Below are 21,854 nucleotides of genomic sequence, written 5' to 3' on the forward strand. Positions count from 1 at the left end.
GAAAATCAATATTGGGTGTACCACCCCCTCTAATAAGTATCTCCATTCCTCTAGTGCTACCTTGATTGCCAGGAGTTCCCGATCCCCGATATCATAGTTCCTTTTGGCAGTAGTTAGTTTTCTGGAGAAGAAGGCCACCGGGTGCATAAGCTCCTTGATGCCCTTCCTTTGAGACAGAATCGCCCCGACTGCATTTTCGGATGTGTCTACCTCCAAGATATATGGTAAGGACGGATCAGGGTGGCTCAGAATAGGAGCTGCAGTAAACAACTTTTTTAAGGCTTTGAATTCCCTTTGTGCTTCAGGTGTCCACTGAAGTGGTAAGAATCCCGTGGAGTCTTACCACTTCCCTAATAAAAACTCGTGCTGTCTCCAAGGCCGTAGGTGTGTCTTTCAGAGGTACAAAATGGGCCATTTTGGACAAGCGGTCTACAATCACAAAGATTGCTGTGTGGTCCTGAGAGGGTGGAAGTTCCACAATAAAATCAATGGAGATCATTGTCCATGGTCTGTCAGGTATTGGTACGCAAGAGACCCCAAGCCTTGTCCCTAGTTGGTTTTTTTCTCTGACAAACGGGGCAGGTCTTCACATAAGATTTGCACTCCTTGGCCATATTAGGCCACCAAAATGTACGCTGCAACAGCTCCAGGGTCTTACGTACCCCAAAGTGCCCGGCCAGCGGGTGATCGTGGCAGTATCCTAGTACTAATGTACGGGCTTCCTCAGGGACCACAATCTGATCCTCCTTCCAGAGAAGTCCCTCCCTAATCAGTAAGGGGACACCGGGTAGACCTGGCATTCCTACAGACGCGGTTTGCAATCTAGAACAGAGCTTCGATTGGAGGACTAGGAAATTCCCTGAGGACAGGATAGTATCTGGCTTGGGAATCTCTTCGGGATCCCCAAACACGCGGGAGAGCGCGTCTGGCTTTGTATTCTTTGACCCTGGCCTATAGGTAATATGGAATGAGAACCGTAAAAAGAAAAGTGCCCATCTGGCTTGACGTGGCCTTAGATGTTTAGCTGTTCTCAAATATTCTAGGTTCTTGTGGTCAGTGAAAATCAATATTGGGTGTACCACCCCCTCTAATAAGTATCTCCATTCCTCTAGTGCTACCTTGATTGCCAGGAGTTCCCGATCCCCGATATCATAGTTCCTTTTGGCAGTAGTTAGTTTTCTGGAGAAGAAGGCCACCGGGTGCATAAGCTCCTTGATGCCCTTCCTTTGAGACAGAATCGCCCCGACTGCATTTTCGGATGTGTCTACCTCCAAGATATATGGTAAGGACGGATCAGGGTGGCTCAGAATAGGAGCTGCAGTAAACAACTTTTTTAAGGCTTTGAATTCCCTTTGTGCTTCAGGTGTCCACTGGAAGCGAACCCCCTGCCTAGTCAGCTGGGTGATAGGGGACACCAGGCCCTAAAAGTTCTTAATAAACTTTCTATAAAAATTTGCGAAGCCGATAAAGCGTAGGACCGCCTTCTTATCCGTGGGTGCTGGCCAATCCAAGATGGCCGAAACTTTCTGGGGGTCCATGGCTATTCCCGTGGTAGAGATGGTTAGACCCAAAAAGGAAATACTACGCTGTTCAAAACAGCACTTGTCTGCCTTGGCATATAGGCTGTGTTGGCAAAGCCGTTCTATCACACGCCTCACACGACCTCTATGGTCCTCCAAGGTCGTGGAAAAGATGAGGATATCGTCTAGGTACACAACGACAAAGATATCCAGGTAGTCCCTGAACACATTGTTTATGAAATGCTGGAAAGTGGCCAGCGCGTTGCATAGGCCGAAGGGCATAACCAAATATTCAAAGTGTCTGAATCTGGTACGGAATGCTGTCTTCCACTCATCCCCCTCTCTAATACGGACTAAATTATAGGCACCTCTCAAGTCTAGTTTAGTGAAGACAGAGGCTGACTTCAACCTCTGAAAAAGTTCGGGGACTAGTGGCAGCAGGTAGCGGTTTTTGATTGTGACCTTATTTAAGTCCCGGTAATCTACGCAGGGCCGTAGGGACCTGTCCTTTTTTTCCACAAAGAAAATGCCCGCCCCGGCTGGTGATGTGGAGGGTCTAATAAACCCCTTACGGAGGTTTTCATCGATATATTCTTTTAGCACCCCTAACTCCCGTACGGATAAGGGGAATATCCACCCAAATGGAATTTCCGACCCTGGGAGAAGATCAATTGGGCAGTCATAAGCTCGGTGCGGGAGAAGAGTGTCTGCCCCCCGCTTGCTAAACACATCCAAAAAGCTATGGTAGGCTGACGGAATAACTTGAGCCAGCTCTGTATCTGTCTCCAGACACAACAAGGCCTGCGGAATCAGGGAGGCCCAAGGAGGCAATGCTGCTGGCAATAAGTTGAATGGAACTGGATAGATCCCGTCTTCCAGTCCACCTGGGGATTGTGGGCTCGTAGCCAAGGGAGCCCCAAGATAATTGGGAATAATGTGGATGCTATAGCGTCCAGCTGAAGGAGTTCCTGATGATGGGTCAATGCTGTAGTACAGATAGGTGGGGTTTGGTGGTCCACCACCCCTGACCTAATACGGGACCCATCTGCTAGAAAAATATTCAATCCCACCTCTTTCGTTTGTAGGGGATTCTGCTGCTGAGCTGCAAAGTCCAAATCTATAAAGCAGCTACATGCCCCAGAATCCACGATTGCTGTGGTTACCACAGTTCTCCCAGGCAGCTGAAGTGAAACAGGTACCGCTAGATAACTGGTGTTGCCTATACCTTTTGAAGTGGCCGTAGAAAAAACAGCGGAACACTTACCCATCTTGGTTGGACAGGTACGTACCACATGGCCTGCTCCCCCACAGTAGAGGCAAAGATGGTTGGCCAGACACCTCTGGCGTTCCTCAGGTGTAAGTGCCTGCCGTATCCTTCCTGATAGCCCGGGCCTTGGTGTATCCATAGCATCCTGATTCTGGTTGACCTGCCACGACTGCGACTGGTTTAAAGCATGAGGGGGTATTCCAGTTGGCCTCTGTCCTTGGTTGGACCTTTCCTGCCTGCGCTCCCACAACCAGCGGTCAATTTGGATAGTCAAGGTTATTAAGGCCTCCAAAGTACTGGGTATGTCTACTCGGGCCAATTCGTCCTTCAATGATTCAGCTAACCCTATGTGGAACTGGTGGTGCAGGGCCGCCTCATTCCATTGGGTGTCACTACGCCATAGTCCTCCACTGTTCTGTGACCCTGCCTCAGTGTATGTAGGGCCCTCTCGGCCATCGCTGGGCACTGAGGGTCATCATACAAGAGTGCCATTGCCTCAAAAAATACTGTCACTGATCTCAACTGTGGGTCTCGGTTCTCTAAGAGCCGGTGGGCCCAGTCTTGGGGTTCACCCTGTAGTAGGGAAATGATGAACCCGACCCTCACCGATTCTGAGAAAAATGTCCGAGGCTGGAGGTAAAGTATAGCTGACAGGCGCTACGAAAGGCCCTGAATCTACTTCGGTCTCCATAAAAACGTTCTGGTGTGGGCACAAGGGGTTCCGGAATGGGTAACAACCCCAGTGTCTCCCCAGAGGGTTCCACAGACCCCCTGGTTGGTGTAGCTAAGGTCTGCATGCGACCATCCAACTGCGTATAACCCTCCTGTAGGGCCCTAACTCCTTGTGTAAGGGTCGTCAGCTGTTGACAGATGTCATCCAGAGGGGAAGTTCCCCTTCCAGGCTCAGTCATGGCCGCAAGGTACTGTCAGGCCCCGCCCAACGGGATCTCTAGTGGTCCACAGCACGGGATTCCCCAGGACGCGGAGTCTAAGTCCCAGTCTGCCTTTTCACCAGAGCCCCTGATGGTGGGGATGGACTTGGTGCAAGACTGGAACCAGGTCACACCCCCAGCTGTGGTAGAGGGGTCCCGCTGAGGGTATGTGCCCGGGATGAGCCTGCTGTGAAGGGGCTGACGGGTCCAGGTCCGAGCGGGATGGATGACCGCTAGGAGTGAGCGTGGTCGGACTAGCCGGGTCGGTAACAGTGGGGACAGGTGTGGTACCAAGCAGTAGGCAAAGAGTAGTCAGGTCACAGGCCGGGTTCAGTAACAGAGGGTCCAAATAGCAGTAACTACAGGCAGAGGAACGGTCAGGGACGAGCCGGGGGTCAGAGCAGGAGAGGGTCAGCATAAGTCAGGACAGGCAGAGTTTGGCAACAAGGAAACATACTTTACAGGAACACAGGAACAGGAAAAAGACCTTGCGGCAATGAAGACATTACCTGGCCAGTTTAAATAGCGCGCCCTGCACCATTAGTGGTGCAAGGCACACGCCCGTGTGCGTGAGTGCACGGCCACAATTGCCGCAGCGGACGACCAGGTCCTACTGCCCGCCTGCTGATGCACCTGGGTGATCCGTGCATGCGCGGATTCGCGTGCCACGGCGAAGACCGGGATCCCTGACACTACTAACGAAATTAATCAAACAACAACGCCTAAAATCCAAAATCTCTTCAATCCAGCATCCAACTACCCACACCTCTCTCACAAATACACAAGAAATAGCTAAAGCCTTCGCGACCTATTAAAAATTATATAACCTTAAAAATTATCCTGACACAACCCAACCAACAGTCACATCCATACAAAAATTCCTAAGCACTACCAAACTTCCCCAACTTACTCCATCCCAACTAGCTTCTATTTCCACTCCAATCTCTCCTACGGAAATAGAAAAAAACATCAAAACTTTACCACAATCGCCAGGAAACGATGGTTTCACCAGTTAATTTTACAAACTATTTGCCTCTGATCTCTCACCACATCTGACCAAGCTCTTCAACCAGGCCAGCTCTACAGGCACATTCCCCAAAGAAATGTTGCAATCCATAATTACAACTATCCCAAAACCCGGCAAAGACCCTCTAATTGTCCAGAACTATAGACCGATATCACTACTTAACACAGACATAAAACTCTATACTAAAATAATAGCCCAAAGACTCCTCCCCTATCTCCCACATTAATACATCCAGACCAAGTAGGATTCATTCCTGGTCGCCAAGCACCTGAAGCAACTGGAAGACTCATATCCCTTCTCCACAACCTAGAAATCACAAAACAACCCTCCTTATTACTATCCTTAGATGCAGAAAAGGCATTCGACCAAATACAATGGCAGTTTATGCAATTAACCCTATGAAAATTCGGCATTACAGACTGGATGCTATCTGCAATCCTATCCCTCTACTCCAACCCATCAGCCAGAGTATTAACAGATGGAACATTATCAGATCCCTTCGACATTTCAAATGGCACTAGACAAGGTTGCCCTCTATCCCCCATAATATTTACTCTACTCATTGAACCTTTAGCCTCAACACTCAGAGACGATCCAACATTTACAGGAATCACTCACCTTAAAACAGAGCATAAAATCAGCTTATTTGCAGATGACATTATACTAATGATAACTAACCCCCACAAATCACTTCAGACAATTCGCTCACAGTAAAAAATTACTCGGAAGTTTCGTATTACAAATTTAACAAACCCAAATCTTCCATCCTAAATCTCCACACGCCTACTCAAACCCAAACATTACTAGCCAAACAATTCCCCTTCTCTTGGGAGCAACACAACATTCCTTATTTAGGAATCAAACTCACCGCAACGACAGACCAACTATATTCCTCAAATCACAAACTACTACTCGAAACCATCCACAGGAACTTGCTGCTCTCCGCACATCAACACTATCCAAATTGGGACGAGTAGCGACTCTGAAAATGTACATACTACCCAAAATCCTGTACATATTTCGCACACTCCCCATTCCCAATATCTTCTCTAAACTACACGCAACCTTTTCTAACTTCCTCTGGAATTCTAAAAAACCCAAATGTACCACAAATTTCTTAATACGTCCAACATCTAGAGGAGGAGCAGGTCTCCCACACCTAAAATCCTACTACAATGCCACTCTTCTTGACCAAATATATTTTTAGTGGCACCCAACAAAAGAAAAATCATGGGCCGCTATGGAAACACTCTCATTTCTCCCGCTCACACCACAAAACATACTCTTCATACCACAAACACCCCAAACCAAATACCTACTTAAACACCTATGTATTCAAGCCTCTCTATAAGCCTGGTACGACCTCCTAACCACTAAATTTGCAGATACCAAACATATACCCACCCCAATTAACATACTACACCTAATTACTCCCTCCCTAAATCTATTACAATGGGAAAATTGCGGCCTATCTAATATAAAAGACCTCTACACAGACCACAAAATAGAACCTTACCAGATTCTTCAAAAGAAATTTAACCTGCCCGCTACTGAATATTTCACCTACCTGAGAATAGCTCACTGCTTACGAACGTAAACATATACCACATTTCACGAAAATTCCTACCACTGTATACCAATTTCTTAGCAAAACAAAATACCTGGGTAAAGGTATCTCCATTTTCTACACACACACAATAAATTCACAATTTACCCTACAAACTACCTCTCTAACCAACTGGGAGAAAATTCTCTCACAAACAATAACACTACATTCAAGGGAAAAAGCTTTAGCATTACCCATAAAGCCTCTCGATGTAGCTCCCATTGGGAATCGTAACTAAAAATTCTACATCAATGGTACTTAATACCTGTTAAACTCTCACTGTACTACCCACAACATTCCTCCTCCTGCTGGAGACAATGTGGAGAAACAGGCTCAACACTCCATACACTATGGACATGCAAATCACTCAGATCTTTCTGGAATAGCGTCTTCCAATTGCTCTCAACACTATCTAATACTCCAATAACCCCAAATCCTGCTCTTGCACTCCTCTACATCGGAATCAACAATTTCCCCCGAGATTACCGTACCATCGTTATCCACACACTATCTGCAGCTAAGATCAACATTACTAAACTGTGGAATACTACTAAAATCCCTTCCCTCACTTCACTAATAACAGACCTTAACTTCCAATGTGACATGGAAAGAAGATCAGCCCTCAACAACTCTACCCACCACACATTTAGGTCTCAATGGTCTCGATGGCTACAGAATCCAAATTGTTCCGTAAAAGTCTGATAATCTAATTGTAAACTACCATGACCCCTATGCCTAGACTGGTTCACCCACCCTTCCCCTCCCTTCCTCTCCCCCACCACACCTCTTTTTCATCCCCTCTAGATTACCTACACATCTCAACACGGTTCAGAACAAACGGAGCATACTTCTCATGCTAACGCTATATACATCACTACTATCCCCAGCCAACTGTTGTACTGCTATATTTGATAATGAACCATACTTACATGCTATGTTTTGTCATAAAATCCTTCAATAAAAACTATTGAAAATAAAAATAAATTTAGTGCAAACAAGCACAATACCCATTTTTTGTAAAATATATAAGTAGTTAAAGAGAGTAAATAAATAGCAACATATCGAGTCTTAAAATTGTGTGCACTTGTGAAAAACTATGGTACCCAAAATTCTCCATAGTCGACAGTTTAAAAGCCTTTACAGGTTGCGAGTTCAGAGTTAACCACTTGCCCTCCAGAGGATTTACCACCATTCCACCATGCATTTTTAATTTTTTGCACTAGAAACAGAACAAGACTGACAATTTTGAGAAAAAAAACTATTTTTGACTTTTTGCTATAAAACATATCCAGTAAAAAAAGTTAAAACATTTTATTTCATCATAAATTTAGGCCAAAATGTATTCTGCTACGTCTTTGCTAAAAAAAATCCCAATATGTGTAAATTAATTGGTTTACATGAAAGTTTTAGCGCCTACAAATGGCGGTATAGATACTGTAATTTTTTTTTTTTACTAGCAATGGCGGCGGTCAGTGATTTTCTACGGGACTGCGGTGGGCATTCTGACACTGGGGGGAACTGATTTGGTGTCACGGATATCCCCAGTGACACCAATACAGTCATCAGTGCTAATAAGAAGCACTGACACTGTACTAATGGCACTGGGCAGGAAGGGGTTAACATCTGGGACGATCAAAGGGTTAACTATGTGCTGTTTCACTACTTGGGTTGGGTGTGTGATTTACTGTAAGCACAGCCATACAAAGCACTGTGCAGGAGCTGACAGGGGAGAGATCTGTATTGTTTACATACAGGTCTCTCCCCCCTTGGAGATACTCGGCGCTCACCGGGTGCCGGTGAGTAATCACTAGCCCAGACCAAGTGATTGACAGTAGAAGCTGCGAATGGTGGTGCGGGTAGGGCGTGTGCACATCCCCTACCTGGAACTGCAAAATCACGTATATGTACTTGATTTTGCGCACCCCTGCCGCCCTTTATCAGTATTTCTGCTATAGGGCAAAGGGAAAGTAGTTAAAGTGTTACTAAACCCACAACAGTAAAATCGGTCTGTATATGCAGTAAAGCATGCTTGTTATATTCACTGTGTAACCTAAGGGGTTAATCCTCTTTATTTTGTAAAAAGGGCATTTCTATGCCCCTCCTCTTGTTCAAATATCTACGTCTTATCTCCTGATAAGAAAGACTGAACCCGTAGCCACATGCACATGCACATGCTCATTCTGGTATGTATTGCTAGAGAGGTTTTTTTTTTTCTTGGAAGAATGCATGTGATCAGCAAAGGGCCAATCAGCACTGTCCAGAGGGTCAGGGGTTTTGCATCCTCCCAGAGCAGAAAGAAAACTCCTCCTACAATCTTTAACCAGTGTTCAGCTAAAGTCACAAGACTGCTGTAACTGCTGATGAGAAAAGGTATTTAGCAGTTTGTATTTACAAAATAATTGCACTTCCATGTTGTGTGTACTGTGGGAGACCAGATGAATACAGGGTCCTGGGTTTAGTAACTCTTTAACTGTGAAGTATGGCCCTAGAATTATTGCTCTCATGCCACTGTTTGCACAATTGTGGCACAATTTACGTTTACAAAACACATGTGGGGCCTGCACATGTGCTTGCATTCGGGAGTGTATGGGGATGAGGGGGATCTTCTTAATTTTTTACTTACTTTTATTGCTGTCACAAGGGGGCAAACAGGTTCTCTTTATGGAATCATCAGGGGTCTATTAGACTTATCGTGCTTGGCTATCTGCTTTCCCATCTACAACAGCCAGAGAATGAGAGCTCTGAGCCCAAAAAGTGATGTAATACACATTAGTCATAAGGGAGATTAGGGAATGTATATTTCCCAAGCTCCTCCTGCTTTACATTTTACAGTAGTTTACCCGGGTTCCCCAAAGAAATGGGGTGAGGGGGGAATAATCATGTTTAGAGCCCTTTAAAAGTGGATCCATTTTTCCTGTGAGAGTTATTATTTATTAAAGTACCTTTGGAAGGAAAAGAAGGAAGGATACAGGAGGCAGAGGGAGAGAGAAGGAACGGAGAGAGAATGGGAGAGAAGGAAAGGGGAGAGAAGGAAAGGAAACAGGAGACAGAAAGAGAAAGACAAAGAAAGAAGGGAAGAGGGAAAGAAAGAGGGAGGAAAACAGGAGACAAAGAAAGAGAGAGAGAGAGAAAAAGAAAGAAAGAAAGAAAGAAAGAAAAAAAGAAAATTGTGAATAAGTGGGAGTGTTTGATGAAACATCTAAATGCTTCATTTCTACCCCATTCCAAGAAAGTAGCCTTTATGTTCTTGATTTTGTGAACATATTTTGTCTCACACACCATAGGCCCCTGGGTGACCAACCAGTGTACAAATCATTTACACAGTTCAGTCCCTCTTACTGTCCTCCTGTAAGCAGTCAGTATAAAAATACATCATTGTCAGTCATAGATTTTTCCTCAGCTTCCTCTTATACTGTAACCCTCCAGAATACCTCTCTTTATAAAGTTATAATAGAAGAAGGAAAAACCGAGGAAACATTTCCTGCTGCCCTCAGCATACTCAGATGACATCTTTCTAAAAGCATTCTCCTCTTAGGAAGACCTTGAGGGCTGGTTCACACCAAATGCAATCCAGTGCGTCTGTATACTGCATCAAAAACACAGACAGTTTTGAATATGTACTGTATTCCAATGACCTTAGTTCACACCAGTGCAGTGCTGTCCAGTACAATCAACAAAAGTAGAACATGCTGCATTTCTTGTGTATGGAATGCATCTGGAATGTGGTAAAACACATAAAAAATGCACCGGAATGCATAAGTCCTCAATTGCGATGAAGTAAAAAAGGGGGAAAAAAGCATTGAAAAGCATGATAAACGTGCATGAAGAAATGCATCCAGAATGCGAAAATTGTGGTGTGAACCGGCATTGAGATTACATTCATAAGTATACTCCATTTATAAAAAGTTTTGGGGCTTAGTGATGAAAAAAAAATACAGCTAATTACCGTATACTGTTGCTTTATATTGTGACAGTTAGAAAATATTTCATGTCAATCGTTAAAGGTTTATAGGTACTTTCATAAACACATCCAAAAATAGCATAAACAAACAATACTTGTTGCATATCAACCAACACATGCTTGTATTATTATTAAGGTAAAATACCTTCTGCTGAACTGTGTCCAGGTCCCAGTGGTACAGTAAGAGCTGATTGACTGATCTTCACACCTCTCCCTTCGAGATCATCATCTCCAGTAATCACTTGCACAGCATATACTGCATGCTTTCCTGATGATGGCTCCATTCCTTCTGTTTCAGCTGCCTCACTCTGGCTTCGGGATCCACTACCTCCAGGTACAGCAGGGAACTGACAAAATCTTCCTGTGAATTCAGGTGGGCACAGGCAGTGATTGTTGGAAGAGCACTGACCACCATTCATGCACGGTATTGGGCAAACCACTGAATGAAGACACAAAGATATCAGTTTAGGCTTTTATAGAGTTTATAGTTTTTTTATTAGATAGTTTCACAAGTCATGTACCCACAGTTGTTCCAAAAAAACCCACCCAATAAAGTGAGCGGAAACATTTTTTCCTAATGCCCCAGGAGGCAATCACAGATATTCCCTGGATCAAATACCCTGGAGTTAAAACCGATAAATGTTAGTATCCAGTTACAGTATTTTGTGCATTTAGGAATGCATACAAATCTTTTTTAAAACAATCGACCGAGTTGGCCAGAACTAGTTCTTGAGGAAGTCTATTCCACATTCTCACAGCGCTTAAGGTGAAGAAGCCTTTCCGTATGTAGAGGTTTCCTCCAGATGTAAAGGCTATTCAATCAGCCCTTAAAGTCTAAAAGGAATGTGGGCTACTATTTCGATGTTCTTTTGTAATTCTAGTTGTCTGGCTGTTATGCTCAAGCAATACTCAGCGTGCTTTAGACGTGCATGCTGGAAGCTTTTGTTTCATTTCATTTCGAATGCATTCATTCAGTGAAGAATTTTGTTTCATCATACTTGTTAAACCGATTCTTTTTCAGGATTTGTTTGGTTATATTCGGTATTCGTTTTGTGTATTCATTGGTCCAAGTGGATTTGAAACATTTTGCAGTTTTTTTGGAAGACTGCTATATATTTTGGGTGGATTTTCTAATCATATATTGAAACTATTCGGAAGGATTCAATATTTTCAGATGCAGCAGAATAAATAATTTAAAATTCATTGGCCCCCCAATTTTTCAAACCTAAGAATTGCATTAGACTGTGGAACTGAACTGACTGACTGTGACAGTTACAAATTCAATCTAAATCACAAATTTACTTGAATGCGAATTATCAAATGCCTTCGTTTATTTAGTTTTAACTTTTTTTCAGATTCATTTACATTCATTACTATATCCATTCAGAGATTTGTATACATCCAAATCTCTAACAATTGATGCGATACGAAATGAAGCACACATGACTAGCACGCATTACCAAGTATGCAAATCAGTAAGGTCAGAGAATATTTGAAAGTCTTTTCAGCATACTTGTCAGTTATTGACTCAAGTACTGATGGAAATGTATCAGCATAGCAGCCAGGCAACAGTTTACTAGGTCAGCAATGACAACCTCCATATTCCTCTAATGGCATGTTTCCTTTAAGACTATGGGATGCATTTACCGAAGCAGAGAGCACATAGTCATTTCATATATCAACCCAATGAGCAGTCATCTTTTATTATTTTGACTACTTTAACTTGATGAAAGGTGATATCTTACTAGGTGGCTGTGGGATACTGTTGGTTGCATTTCTAAAGGGGTTACCTAATAAAGCAGTGGAAAGAACACTGAGGATGTGGTAAGCCCAGTTAAATTATGCCTGTGATTCAACTTCTGATTGAAGATAATCTCCTGGGAAATTAGCCGTAGTTACAAAGTTAGGTTGAAAAAAAACTGAAAATTGAATGACAGATACTTACCGTAATTTTCATTTCCTGACGAGCTCCATGTCAGCACAGCTGGAGGGGGGGGGGGGGGGGGCCTTACCCAGTTGTGCTGACATGGAGCTCGTCAGGAAAGGAAAATTACAGTAAGTATCTGTCATTCAATTTTCAGTTTTTTCACAAGTCTATCCAAGTCAACCAATAGAAAAAAACAAACCTAAAACCCCTATACATACAATGCCACACCCACAGCCCATCCAGAGGAACGAAAAAAAAAAAAAAACAACAAAGTATGATCCAATCTACTCCAGTCCTCAATTTCTATTGCAACTGTGAAATAAAGTGTTTTATGGCTTCACAGGCTGTTGTCTACAATCAGGTCCATAAATATTGGGACATCGACACACTTCTAACATTTTTGGCTCTATACACCACCACAATAGATTTGAAATGAAACAAACAAGATGTGCTTTAGCTGCAGACTGTCAGCTTTAATTTGAGGGTATTTACATCCAAATCAGGTGAACAGTGTAGGAATTACAACAGTTTGCACATGTGCCTCCCGCTTGTTAAGGGACCAAAAGTAATGGGACAGAATAATAATCATAAATCAAACTTTCAATTTTTAATACTTGGTTGCAAATCCTTTGCAGTCAATTACAGCTTAAAGACTGGAACGCATAGACATCACCAGACGCTGGGTTTCATCCCTGGTGATGCTCTGCCAGGTCTCTGCTGCAACTGTCTTCAGTTCCTGCTTGTTCTTGGGACATTTTCCCTTCAGTTTTGTCTTCAGCAAGTGAAATGCATGCTCAATCGGATTCAGGTCAGTTGATTGACTTGGCCATTGCATAACATTCCACTTCTTTCCCTTAAAAAACTCTTTGGTTGCTTTTGCAGTATGCTTTGGGTCATTGTCCATCTGCTCTGTGAAGCGGCGTCCAATGAGTTCTGAAGCATTTGGCTGAATATGAGCAGATAATATTCCCGAAACACTTCAGAATTCATCCTGCTGCTTTTGTCAGCAGTCACATCATCAATAAATACAAGAGAACCAGTTCCATTGGCAGCCATACATTCCCACGCCATGACACTACCACCACCATGCTTCACTGATGAGGTGGTATGCTTAGGATCATGAGCAGTTCCTTTCCTTCTCCATACTCTTCTCTTCCCATCACTCTGGTACAAGTTGATCTTGGTCTCATCGGTCCATAGGATGTTGTTCCAGAACTGTGAAGGCTTTTTTAGATGTCGTTTGGCAAACTCTAATCTGGCCTTCCTGTTTTTGAGGCTCACCAATGGTTTACATCTTGTGGTGAACCCTCTGTATTCACTCTGGTGAAGTCTTCTCTTGATTGTTGACTTTGACACACATACACCTACCTCCTGGAGAGTGTTCTTGATCTGGCCAACTGTTGTGAAGGGTGTTTTCTTCACCAGGGAAAGAATTCTTCGGTGATCCACCACAGTTCTTTTCCGTGGTCTTTCGGGTCTTTTGGTGTTGCTGAGCTCACCGGTGTGTTCCTTCTTTTTAAGAATATTCCAAACAGTTGTTTTGGCCACGCCTAATGTTTTTGCTAACTCTCTGATGGGTTTGTTTTGTTTTTTCAGCCTAATGATGGCTTGCTTCACTGATAGTGACAGCTCTTTGGATCTCAACTTGAGAGTTGACAGCAACAGATTCCAAATGCAAATAGCACACTTGAAATGAACTCTGGACCTTTTATCTGCTCATTGTAATTGGGATAATGAGGGAATAACACACACCTGGCCATGGAACAGCTGAGAAGCCAATTGTCCCATTACTTTTGGTCCCTTGACAAGTGGTAGGCACACTGTTGTAATTCCTACACCGTTCACCTGATTTGGATGTAAATACCCTAATATTAAAGCTGACAGTCTGCAGTTAAAGCACATCTTGTTCGTTTCATTTCAAATCTATTGTGGTGGTGTATAGAGCCAAAAATATTAGAATTGTGTCGATGTCCCAATATTTATGGACCTGACTGTATCTTCAAAATCCGCTTGCCATCTCCCCACCGGGACGGACGCCATCTACAGGCAAAGCAACATACGGGTATGTTCTGGCTGTACCAACACTGCCCCCTACACCAACCCCCCCCCCCCTTGACCGCTGTAGATTCTGATGAACAGGACCCGGTTGGTCATGTGATCGATATGCAATCACATGATCTATGCAATCACATGATCACAATGTTAGCAAAGGTGTTATTAGTCAATCTGTTTGTATTTCAATGTTTTTATTAATTTATAAACAGTTTAAGAAAGGAGCAACAAAACACGCCCATGCAGGGGCTATCAATTGCACATAAAAAAGTGCTCTAACACCTACAGAGCAAAAGGTGCGCCCACGCAGGGGCTATCAATGGCACATAAATGAAAAAATCCATTAGTATAACACCGACAGTAGCTCAACTAAAGGCAGCTATCCACTGCCACCGTCAGGCACCGCCCGGCGGAATCTCTAGAGATCCGCAGAACGGGATTCCCCAGGACGCAGAGTCTAAGTCCCAGTCTGCCTTTTCATCAGAGCCCCTGATGTTGGGGATGGACTTGGTGCAAGACTGAAACCAGGTTGCGACCCCTGAGTGCACCCAACTGTGGTAGAGGGGTCCCGCAGAGGGTACGTGCCAGGGGTGAGCCTGATGTGAAGAGGCTGACAAGTCCAGGTCCTGAGCGGGATCGATGGATGACAGTCAGGAATGAGCGTAGTCAGACTAGCCAGGTCAGTAACGATGGAGGCAGGCACCAAACAGTAGACAGAGAGCAGCCGGGTCACGAGCCAAGGTTCAGCAACGGGAGGTCCAATAGTAATATAACAACAGGCAGGAGAGTAGTCAGGGACGAGCCGGGGGTCAGAGCAGGAGAAGGTCAACACGAATCAGGACAAGCAGGATCGGCAACAGGAACACACTTCAGAACACGGGTACAGAAACTAGACCTTGCGGCAACCTAGTCACCGTCTGGCCAGTTTAAATAGTGTGCCCGGCACCGTCATTGGTGCAATTGCCGACGCCCAGGTCCTAGTGCCTGCACATTAGTGCACCTAGGCAATCTGTGTATATGCAGACCTGTGCGCCGCTGCGAGACCCACAGTCCCTGACAGCCACACCAAAAACAAACAGAAAAAGAAAAGGAAAGAGGAGTACAAAAGGAAAAGGTAACAAGACCAAGAGCAGGGCTCTGAGAACGCCAATACCGAGCAACATCACAACCCAGACCAGCTAGGGGGAGCATGGGAAAGGCATATTGCAACCACGGCTCCCATATTTTCAAGAATTTACATTGGGAGTCGTTACGGATACTCGAAATCTGTTCATTGAGCATCATAGTGGTCATACGGTCCCACACCGCTTGAGGAGGGACAAACGGGCTCTTCCAGGCCTGAGCAATTGTTCTAGTGGCCAACAAAAACAAATAGGAAGCCAAATTCTGCTAGGTAGCCGAGAGGCCGGTATGGGACAATGAAGCAAAGCTTACCATGCATCCCAGCGTATGGAGCGATGGTACAAGGTGAAAAAGAGGCCGAACACACAAGATCAATAACGGAACAGTCTCGGGCATGACCACCAGATATGCAATACATCACCACAATGGCTACAACCCCGAAAGCTTTGACCACTGCAGGCAGGGTGAATCAATCTGTTTGGAGGTCTTTAGCTATTGACTCTGCAGACAGTTAGCGATTTCTGTGCACTGTACACTTCAGCATGAGCTACCTTAGATTGTAAGCCCCTTGAGGGTTAGGGACTGATATGAATGTAAAATATATATGTAAAGCGCTTCATAAATTGACGGCGCTATATAAGTACCTGAAATAAATGAGCTGACCCCATTCTGTAATTTTATGTGGCCTACCACTTTGTGGCTGAGTTTCTGTTGTTCCCAGTTGCTTCCACTTAGTTATAATACCACTAACAGTTCACCATGGAATATTTAGTATCAAGGAAATTTCATGGATAGACTTATTGCACAGGTGGCAACCTATCACAGTACCACACTTGAATTCACTGAGCTCCTGAGAGCGACGCTTTCTTTCTCAAATGTTTGTAGAAGCAGTCTGCATGCCTTTGTGCTTGATTTTATACACTTGTGGCCATGGAGGTGATTTGAACACCTGAATCCAATGATTTGGAGGGGTGTTCCAATACTTTTGGCAATATAGTGTACATAGGAAAGCCATATCCTATTTCACATTTACTTTACAAACTTTTTGTTACCTTTCTTCAGTTATTGCTAACACATGATCATGGAATATTTAGTAGCAAGATAATTTCTTGGATGGACTTTTTGCACAGTTGGCAATCTATCACAGTACCACACTTGAATTCACTGAGCTCCTGAGAGCAACCCATTCTTTCACAAATGTTTGTAGAAGCAGTCTGCATGGCTTGGTGCTTTATTTTACACACCTGCGGCCATGGAGGGGATTGGAGCACCTGAATCCAATGATTTGGAGGGGTGCCCCAATACTTTTGGCACTATAGTGTGTATGTGTATATATATATATGTATATATATATATATATATATATATATATATAAAGAATATTTTTATTTTAATCACCTTTATTCTCCTTAACCAAGAGATGGAAGTCCTCTGCCATCGTTGGAGGACTTTCCACAAAGTGGAAATTAGGGCCTCCTACTTTTTAGTACTGTATATTACTGATGGGCCGAACACCCCCCATGTTCGGTTGGTAGTCGAACATTCGAACCTGCTAAAAGTTCAGCCGTGAACTTTGAACAGGGACAATTTATTAAGCGGTATCTTACCGCATATGAGTATGTGGAAAGTTACCGCTCAGCTACTAAAATACCACATGAGTTATATTATTAAGTCATGTGGTATTTTAGTAGTGAAAACATTCTTTAATGTTTCAGCTGTCAGCTGGGTTCCCTACTGACAGCTGAATGTCAAACAAATTACCGACATTACCTGACAATTACATTTTTTTTTTAAATGGTGTGGAGTCCCTCCTCCCATCCATTCTATGCGGGTCTGGTATGAATTTTGAGGGGAACCCCCATGCCAATTTTTTTTTAAAAGTGGTGTGGAGGTCCCCCCTAAAATCCATACCAGACCCTTATCCGAACATGCAGCCTGGCAGATCAGGAAAGGGAGGGGGAGAGTGAACACCCCCTCCTCCTGAACCATACCAGGCCACATGCTCTCAACTTGGGGGGGTGCTTCGGTGTTGATGGGGACAAGGGCTTCTCCCCCACAACCCTGGCTGGTGGTTGTGGGGGTCTGTGGGCGGGGGGCTTATCAGAATCTGGAAACCCCTTTTAACAAGGTGGCCACAAGATCCTGCCCCCCCATGTGAATGAGTATGCAGAGGTACATGGTACCGCTACCCATTCACAAAAAAAAAGTGTAGTGTAAAAATGACAGGAGACAGTCCTTGACAAGTCCTTTAATAAAAAAAATTAAAAAAATTTCCCCCAAAGTAGATCCAACGTCAATCACGATGTCCGCCACCCCTGCCGACCCAAAAAAAAAGGAAAAAAAAAACACTCCGCACTCAACACTAGCTGCCACCATCTGACAGCTGCACCATGATGATAGTTCTGTGATGATGTCACAAGGGGGTGGGGTTACCCTGCCCCTTGTGACGTCATCACACACTGTGATTGGCCAAAGCATTGCACCTGACCTTTGGTCAGGTGCATTGCTTTGGCCAATAATAATGCACTATCAGGGTGCAGTGCATTGTGGGGTGCAGCGGGCAAATAGCCCGCTGAACGCCCTTACCCTTCGTGTGTTCAGTGTACACACAAACGTGCACACAGTGCACACACATACGTTTGACTTGAACATGAAGCCCAACACTACTGTATACAGTATATCGCAGTCTAGGATATGCAGAGATTTTTTACATAAATAGGGGAGTACATACTTGTTCCAAGCATAAGGGAAAAGCTGCATAAGTTGGTGGAGATGGATCATTGTTTGGGGAATCGAGACTGGTAAAATCTCTGACTTATTATATTTAATTTTTAAATTAGACAACTGTCAGTAATTCATTACGATGGGCAGTTTCACTCCAGGCTGAGAGACATAAATTAAAGTGTCATCAGGATGTAGGCAGGGGTTCCCCTTTAACTGTTGGTCACTCCCCTTTTGAGGCATATCTTTGGGATTGGTTTTGACCTGCTCCTTTAAATGGAAGAGGGAGGGAATAATCTAGATCTTCTATGCCATCTGCTGTTGAAGGAAGGATGGTGTTACTGGTGTTACTGATTTTGTAAGTCATGTGGTTGTTGTGCAAATGTTTTTAAAATGAAAAATACTCTAAAAAAATTGCTAACGCACACATAACTTAAATTAATAAAATTCCGAATAAATCTAAAAAATAACTCTGTATTTCTCTGTTTTTAACCTAAATTAAAGTTAGGCTAAAATTAAGTTGAGCGCATATTTAAGAAAAGTATACACAATTATTCAGAATATAATCACGGAGTGGACACAGTATTGGATTTTATTTTTTGGACACTTTATTAGATATTTTTTATATATCAAATTATAGATTTTTACATTTATGTATTCACTGTCTGATATTCAAAGTATATATATATATATTTGTTTTTTCACTATATATATTTTTATGCACTTTGTCTTTGGATCATATATTATATGGTTAATATTAATATTAATTGAGCAATTATTGCATCTTATATATTATAGTTCACATATATAATTTATTTAGTGGAGTGCGACACATATTTATTATATTTTTATTAGTTTTTTCACACAGGTATATGAGTATGTGTAATAGTGTCAGCGAACCACATTAATTAATTTTATTTAATTTATTTAAATTATTTATGCACATTAATTATTTACCATAGTAGCTCACAAGCACAATAATTGTTAGGGACCAACCGACGGTAACCTCTAGCGCCCCACAGACCAGAATTCCCCACGGCGTGGAATCTAAGCTCCGACCTGCTTGTTCACCAGAGCCCCTAATGGTGGGGATGGACTTGGAGCAGGACGAAACCAGGTCGCGACCCCTGGGTACAACCAACTGTGGTAGAGGTACCTGCCAGTGGTACGTAGCAGGTGAGAGCCTGATGTGAAGAGGTGGAGGGAATCAAAGTCAGCCAAGCCAGGTCGGTAACAGTGGAGGTGTAACAGTACAAAATCAGCAGGCAAAGGGATAAACAGGTCACAAGTCGGGTTCGGTAACAGGATGTCAAAATGTATAGGAGCAGACAGAAGAATGGTCGGACGAGCCAGGGATCAGAGCAGGAGACGGTCAACAGAATCAGGGTCAGGCAGGGTCGGCAACAAAGCAATCTCACAGGATACAACAGGAACAGCAGGAAAGACCATAAGGCAATTTGGACATTGCACTGGCCAGTTTAATTAGCCCACCCGGATCCAACAGGCGCGTCTGGGTCCTAGTGCCTGCCTGGCGCCATCATTGGTGACAGGCGCACCTGGGTCCTAGTGCCCGCCTGCCTGTAAGTCTTGTCGGGATCCTACGCACTCGCAGATTCGTGCGTCTAGGTAAACCACGTGTGCACAGACCCGTGCACAGTGGCGAACCTCAGGATTCCTGACAATAATATTTAGCATTTCCTTAGAATATTTTCACTTTCCATAGAATTTACATCAATTTTATTTTAAATAAAATGTTACATTAGTTTATAAAACATTGTAAATAATAATACCATATTGATCAATTTGTCTCCTCTTTACTGCCTAGAATAATCTCATTGATGTCCATCTCATGTATCTTTCAAGTTCACTAACAGATTATTTAAACATTTTAGCACTCTCCTAATATGTTTATCTTGACACAGCCATTGAAATGTGGCCCTAACATCAGTCGATGTTTAGATGACTGTATCAGTAATATAAAATAATAGAAAATCATATTGTAAACACATAGCTCAAGAAATATAAATAAATCTGAATATTTATAATAACAAAACGATTGTAATTAGAGATGGGCAGAACACACCTGGGTTTAACTCAGGAAGATTCAGCCAAACATATAAAAAGTTTGTGTATATAAAACAAAAAACTTTTGCGCTAGATGCATGATGAAATCTAAATCGAGAATAATAAATACTGCCACTTCTATACAAAGAAATATGATCAACAAAAAGAACCTTCAAAGTGATTCAGTAGCGCAAAGAAATATATATGTGCATATAAATAAATAAATTAGTGATCATTAAAATATGAAAAACTGAAAGTCCATAAAAAAATCTTTTCCACCAAATGAATCTTCCAATTCCCAAAAGATCACCACGTGCAAAGATGGCTTTCCCCCTTTCGGGTGTGCACTTATTAGATAGCCATGCCTCCCATTCTCATGGTTGGCTAAAATAGCTTATAAAGTGGATCCAAATGGGAAGGGGATCAGTCAAAATGGATATTATCACACTCCTCTCTGCTCATCCTCCAATTGCCATGATCAGCTTGCACCACTTCATAGGTTAACAAATTCCTAATAATGAGGAATAACACTCTCCTTCTCTTTAATCTCTCCCATTCAAAATTAGTGGTCTGTTACGTCTTCCCCATCAGACATCTTTACTTTGTCCCTGTATATCTCAGATGTTCCAGATAGTAGAAGAAGGTGTGTTCTCTTTGAAGGGTTCTAGGAGAATCATTCATTTGGTGGAAAAGATTTTTTTATGGACTTTCAGTTTTTCACATTTTAATGATCACTAATTTATTTATTTATATGCCCATAAATATTTCATTGCGCTACTGAATCACTTTGAAGGTTCTTTTTGTTGATCATATCAAAAGTTTGATTCATTGGAGTCAAAGGATACCAAATCTGTCAAAAAATCTTCTCCATTTTTAAGGCTAATAAGCCAAGGGATTGGTAAAAAAGTTGGCCATGCACCTCGGGACATGTACCTATGCAACCAACAAAACATTTTTAAAAATTCAGTTTTTGCAGGGAGCAGTGAATTTAATAAAGCTTAAAGTACAACATTAAAAATGCACTATTTCTTTAAAAAACCTGATTGGGGTCCCCAAAACCCAGCTGTAAAATGGCATATCCCTACCATGTAAACAAAGTAGTATAGTAAAAGTGAGGTTTACAAAGGAAAAAGATGTAAAATGTGTAATTCATATTTCCCTGAAAGCTTAAAATACCTTAAAAATACAGACCCTCATCAAGGAGAATCAGGATTTAGTATGTATTTTGTGGGGGCCCCATTGCTTTATTTACAAAATAAAGGAAGCTTATGGTGAAAAGGGAATTAACAACTTTTTTCTTTATATATGTAAGTAAAACTGACATGGGGACCCCCAAAATTAATACAGACCCTAAAGACAGATACCATATCCTTTGGATCTGGTATGGATTTTAGGGGGCCCCCATGCAAAAAAAATGTATAGGGTTCTTCTCAAATGCTACTGCAGGCCTTTTGAATCTGGTACAGATTTCTTTTACATTTTTTTATTTAACCAAAAACAGGCCATACAGTGCTAAAATTACAGAAATATAGTATTAGTATATAGGCACATACAAATTGCAAACTAGTGTAATCACACAAGAAGGTTAACAGGTAAATTCAAATATTTGGGTGCATATTCTACAAATAGCTACTCTTCTCTTCTACATCTGATGG

General features: G+C 42.7%; 1 protein-coding gene across 6 annotated transcripts in view; it reads right to left on the reverse strand.

The window, feature by feature from the left end:
• Positions 1 to 21,854, reverse strand: part of LOC149459085 (latent-transforming growth factor beta-binding protein 3-like) — a 999,560-nt gene that overhangs the window by 937,943 nt on the left and 39,763 nt on the right. For all 6 annotated transcript variants that reach the window (XM_089681663.1, XM_089681666.1, XM_089681665.1 and 3 more), the window contains exon 2: positions 10,459 to 10,752. In XM_089681663.1, the coding sequence (XP_089537789.1) occupies positions 10,459 to 10,752 (294 nt within the window). The remainder of the gene's footprint in view (positions 1 to 10,458; positions 10,753 to 21,854) is intronic.

The sequence above is a fragment of the Staurois parvus genome, unplaced genomic scaffold (assembly GCF_062004578.1).
Source record: "Staurois parvus isolate SC_StPar_1 unplaced genomic scaffold, SC_StPar_1.0 ptg000275l, whole genome shotgun sequence".
In the NCBI taxonomy this organism is placed as follows: Eukaryota; Metazoa; Chordata; class Amphibia; order Anura; family Ranidae; genus Staurois; species Staurois parvus.